Genomic DNA, 6000 nt, shown 5'->3' on the forward strand with positions numbered 1-6000 from the left:
TAGCATTGCAAGAGCTTTTGTTCATAAACATTGCATATGTGAAATATTTCCTAAATAGGTAAACTTCTGAAATTGAAGAAAGGGGAGGAAATAAAATCAAATTTTGGTTTAACTAGGCCTTCATTTTTGGTAATTTTCTGCCATTACAATATTTATAGTTGCTAGCTAAAAGTTACTAAGCATGGGTAAATGGTTTTTCCCTCGTAATCTTACTCTGTCAGGAAGGATTTGGGAAATATTCTGACTGCATAGGGATTGCAAGGGGTAGAAGAGAGAAACACAGAGATGTGAGCAGAAACAAAGTAGCAATTGTATTATCATTTTCTAGACCAGTGGTTCTCAACATTCCTAATGCTACAACCATTCAATATGACTTGTTATGTTGTGGTGACCCCAAACCGTAAAACTATTTTTGTTGCTACATCATAACTGTAATTTTGCTGCTGTTATGAACTGTAAGTAAATATCTATGTTTTCTGATGGTCTTTGAAGACCCATGGGAAAAGGTCATTAACTTCCCAAAGTGGTCACAACCTAGAACCACTGTTCAAGTGGCAATATTTATCAAGTTGAATGTATGCACTATATCTTCTGATGAAAAAGGTACATTCAAATTTCCAAATGAATATGGTGAAATAATATTAAATACCTGTATCCTTCATGTTTTTTTTTCCAAAACATCATTAGAGCACTTTGGAGATCAGTTTCTGACATCAACAATGTATTAATATGGTTTGCATCTTCTTCCAGAAGAGAAGGCACAATGTGGCTTCTTTCCTCGGTTGATCCCCTACCTGCCTTTAGACTGCAATCACTGCACTAACACATTCCCTTCTTAGAACCTTTTAGTTCTGTTCTCTTAATGTTCATTTCCACCTGTAGTCACTGAAATGCTGTTAATATACACACACATGCACACACACACACACACACACACACACACACTCACCACACACTCGCGCGCAAACACACACAGCCATCATCCAGAGTTTACACAGTCACACAGTGAATCTTCCCCTGGGAGCTGGAATATTCAGGATTAGCATAGCCACACTTGAAAGACAAATGAGTGAGTGTGTACACATTTCCTGGAACCTATACAGGGATCCCAATTCCCCTCCACATAAGTAGAGCCATTGATATTAGCAGCAAACAAAGGTTCCTTTAAGAATCCTTATAGGACTTGGACATTCTGCTCTGGAATTCTTCTGTCCAAACTGCTTTAATACTGTCAGTATAAATGACTAAGTATAATAGTTTGTCAGTATAAAAGAGCTAATGTTAAAATGCCCATTCTAATTATATAGTCCAGAGTCATCTTCAGTAACAAAACATGTTATTGAAAATGTAAAACAATGTGAATACCACTGTTAGGTTTCATTAAATATATATGTGGGTGTGCGTATATATTTACATACACAAATATATATTTATATTTATTTATAATTAAAACGTATATGCTATAAAATATTCATTTAATATATGTATATTAATATATTTTATACATGTGTAGATATATATATATGTGTGTGTGTTTGTGCGTGTGTTCATGATACATAGTTTAAAAAACGAATATTATCTAAACTATCAAAACATTGTTTTTAAGAAGAGTCATTTATTAAAATTATCTTTCATGATTCAAAAATAAATAAACAAACCAAGGTGAATGACAGGCAACTTTCTGTGAGCAGATGTCACCCCCAACTATAATGTCAGAGACAACTTTTATAAAAAGGTTCTTTCTTAAATATATTCAGGTGAGATGTTCTAATAAAGCACAGTGCTCAGGTTCATAGTTTGCAATCACTGTATCACTAGAAAGAGTAATGGCTTCTCCATGTTGATGAGTAACATTTTAGCATAAATCATCTCTTGGAGTAGACTTCCACTGTAGAAAACTTATTCATTTTCTGTGCTAACTCCATTGTTGCAACTACAGTGGGCACAGTCGGGAGAGTCAACACTTGGCACACTTTTGCCCGGAACATCATTACCACACAAAAGCCTTTGCAGTCAGGTCTACTAAATTTCAAGAATCTCCTGACAAAGCACTTCTAGGACATAATCTAGGTAGATCTGCTCACACCAGACCTTAGTCACCACCTACACGGTGAATGAAGTGGAGGGTACCCAAAACTGTTGTGAGAGAGTGATCTTGTATTAATTTTCTCAATATCTCTGTCAGAGTTCAGTGGGTTTCCATAGAAACTATGATCATCAAATTCTATAAATGCAGCTGACGTTTTTCAAACTTTATATTATAAAATAGAATCCCAAGTTATGGCATAAAAATGAAGAAACCCCTGAATTGACTGTGAGCAGCAATTCAGCGTATAAATATTACCCTCCATCTATGGGTGCCGTTGTGTGGTTTACTTGAAATGATCTTAAATAAATCATTCTTAACACAGTATTTCGTGTTGCTAATATAAAATGTTTAAGATTTAATATACTTTATGTAATAGTACACAATTTAGTGTCTAGATTTTCATATTCTTTTCCAACTATGCATCCTAAACAAAGGTCTTCTTTGAATTAGATGAGGAAAGATATTATACATATTGTATAAGAATTGCTGATTAATGCACAACCTACAGCCTGTCAAGAGGAACTAAATTTCCTTGCTTTTCTAACTCCAGGCACCTAGACAATTAAAAAGCCCAAATTCAGATGACAAAGAGTCTCCTGTACAAATTTATTGATGCAGCATAAAAAAAATCTTCCTTACTACATAAACTTAGTCATTTGGCCCCCTTAACACTATAAAAATTCAAGATGAGCATGTATTTGCCCATGCAAGTCTTTCCTTCTCATTTTTTATAGCTGATCAACCACAAGAAATATGTCTTTTTCCACATGCTTTACAAACACAATGCCTACAGCCCACTCTTCTACAAATCAAAGGGGCATCTCACACAGCTTCCAGGCATCCCATGTTTGCACTGGGAACATCCCTGAAAAGCATGCATGATGAGGTCACAACTTTTCTTCTCTCACTTGCTTTTGAACACGGGCTGTGAAACTAGACTCCTTCTCTGCTTTTGATCTGATCAGGGGTCAGGTTGATTATCAAATTGGAACCACTGGAGAAACAGTTTTACAGTTGTCCTTCAAAGGACGAACAAAGCTGGGTTGCTCTGGTTGGTAACATCTTTTAAAAAAAAAAAAAAAAAAAAACAGATTGGGGCATCACAGTTTCCGTGTGTACTGTAGTTCTTATTCTAGGGGACACTAATGAGTTTTAAATGGTGTTAAATACCCTCCCTGCAGTTGTAAGTGCTTCACTGGGATTTTTACTAGAGAAAAGAAATCCTGTAATTTAAAACTACTTTGTTTTCTTCCGTCACAGCTGCTGGTGAAAACACTGACCTGTGGAAATCAGCAGAGGTTTCTGCCCCTTCCTGGCTACCATTAGCCTGCATGTATTTCTAACTTTTCCCCCCTCTGGCATTGCTCTTCCATACTTCCCATCCCCCCAAATCGCAGCCAGCCAGAGAGACAGTATTAAGTTGCCCAGGCTCCTCTACCCCACCCCCCACCCCCCTTTCCTCTTGCTGGCTCCAATTTCCTACAAAGCCTTGGCTACCCTAAAAGAAAATTCTCCAACAACGTGTCAATTTTATATTGGCCACAAAGACAACTTCTGTTGGGGGAGGGAGAGGAAAGAGGGACTGGAGCTTGGCTGTCCCTTTTCACAGACTGGGATCTTTGTGGAGATCAGAAAACATTTCCTGCATAAGAAATCAACACACTCTCTGGTTGCAGGGCTGGGGGACAAGCAAGAATATGTACTGGTTCTGTCCTCTGACAAATGGAGCATAGCTATTAACCTTCCAAGCAAAAGTCATTTTTCTCAATATGTGTCATGCTTTCTTGCATGATTAAAAATAATCCACAATCTCAAGTCTCCTGCCAGCCCCCTCTCTGAGGATGGCTGAAAGCTACCAGTCACTAATACTTGGGATTCTTCCTTTGCATTTCCGCTGTACTGTTTTCTTTCCCCCAATTAGCTCATTTCTGAGACATTCTCCCACCCACCCCCCTATCTTTCTTCATATGGATCACCAAAGGAAAAGAAAGCAGCAAGAAAAGACCTGCAAGAGGGAACTCAGGTCTTATAAATTCTGCATGTGCTTGAATTCCCACCAACCCCTCCCTTCTGCTGGTGAGTTCAGCGGCAGAAAAGCAGGGACTCTGACCTCCAGCCTCTTTCTCTTCACTGGACAACGAGTGTGTATAGGGATTTATTGTACTAAATACTCTACACAAAAGACCTGGGTAAAACTGGTCTCTCATGACTGCAGTGACAGGCAGTCACTGAGTCTATACAGGGTTCTTATAGAGTGCTTACTGGAGTCACAGGAAAAGAGAAGTTAAGACCCAGGGGAAAGAAAGAGGAGGGCATTTTCTGGACATGGTCAGAAAGACGTCTGCTTGTCCATTTCACATTTGGAGCATATATAGATTTTTCTAACCTGGGGTCTGAATAAAAGCACACATCCCCAACCCCTTACCAACTCCCAACCCAACTGAGGGCTCATTTCTATCTCTCTCCTCTCTTGAATATTCTACCCATACTTCTACAGCACCTTGCTAAGCTGCTCATCCCCTCTGCTTGTCTCGAAGGTCATGAAGGCTGAAACTCACTTAAGAGTCCTTCAACAAGGAAGACCACAAATCAAGTCACTTCAAAGTTGACAGATTAAAAAAGCAAAGCAAAAGGCTTAAGAAAGGCTTAAATTGTGAACAGGAAGGGTTACTTCCGTGCAAAGCCTCCCCCACCCCAGCACCCATTCCCCCTGCCTCTGGGCACTTACCTTCTTTGGGTGGTCTTTTGGCCTCCCTGGTCAGATTGCAGACTTGAGTAGTTTGCAGCTCCTGAGTCAGGCAACCTTCTGTCTGCTCATTCAGGGGCAACACGACGTTATTCAACAAAACCAGGGACTGGTCATCGATCCCCCACTCTCCCAAATGCTGAGGGCAGCTGCATTTTGTATACATGATTCCACAAGACTCTGTTCTCCCATTTTCTGATTTGAGGCAGCTTTCCAACCAAGTGCATAAAACATGACAACCAAACTGGCTTGGGCTCACCTTGTTCAGTACCAAAAACTCAAAAAAAGATTTCTGATCCTCTTCGCCCTTTTTCTGTAGTCCTGGGAAATCAGTCGGAAATACCCGGCGTATCTGAATAAAATTCTTATCATACTGTAGAAAAACAAAAGCATTCTTGGAACTGCAAAGTTGCATTATGGAATGGTTCTTTCTCAAAAGATCCTTTATTTTTTCATGGGAAAAATGATCGAACTGATAAGCCAGAAGGGAGAAGTTAGAGCAGCTAAGGTCCTTTTTGGAAAATTTCAGGTAAATGCTATATTTGGTTGGATCTGGATTTTCCAGTGTCCAAGTGCAGTTGGTAAAGTTTTTGGGAAACATTTCACTTACAGAATAGGACCCATAAATGACTCCCTTCACCAAAGTTGAACACCAGAAGTCTTGGGCAGCATTAAATCCAAACATAACCAGGAGATAGGTGGAAAATATATAAATCAGCAGGTTACGAACAGCCTTCATCCTATGTCATTTGGCCTGTAAGAATGGCAAAGGAGGTGAGAAGCAAGCAGAAGACCACAGGCATTGAAAAAAACAAAACCCTTCCAATATCGCTGCCAGCTGTTTTCAAGAATCCCGGAAAGGAAAAAAAGAAAAAAAAGCCCCCCCCCCCCCCCTTAAAAAAAAAAAAAAAAGGCAGGTGACTTTATTTTATAACGCCAGGAAAGTATCAGTTGCTGTGTGAACAGCGCCCTCATGTGGTTGCTGGTGATAGACAAGTTCTCAACATTCAATTTAAAAATAACATTTAATAGATTATTAATAGTTATGTCCTAATTCACCCACTAGGATTTCCTGCACATCCGTTATCATTCCATCAAGTGAAGCAGGAAAACAGGTTTTCTTCTGAGTAGCAATAACCTGCATGTTAATTGCTGAGATACTGAC

The 6000-nt window shown here is 39.2% G+C and overlaps 1 protein-coding gene across 1 annotated transcript in view; it reads right to left on the reverse strand.

Annotated features, from left to right (window-relative positions):
* Nucleotides 1-5574, reverse strand: part of ADGRB3 (adhesion G protein-coupled receptor B3) — a gene marked incomplete at both ends in the record, with an annotated part of 694930 nt that extends 689356 nt beyond the window's left edge. Inside the window, one exon of the mRNA XM_080917177.1 lies at nucleotides 4818-5574. Coding sequence (XP_080773303.1) covers nucleotides 4818-5574 — 757 coding nt within the window. The remainder of the gene's footprint in view (nucleotides 1-4817) is intronic.
* Nucleotides 5575-6000: the final 426 nt, after the last annotated feature.

Source organism: Micromys minutus (genome assembly GCF_963924665.1).
Source record: "Micromys minutus genome assembly, chromosome: 5".
Lineage (NCBI taxonomy): Eukaryota > Metazoa > Chordata > Mammalia > Rodentia > Muridae > Micromys > Micromys minutus.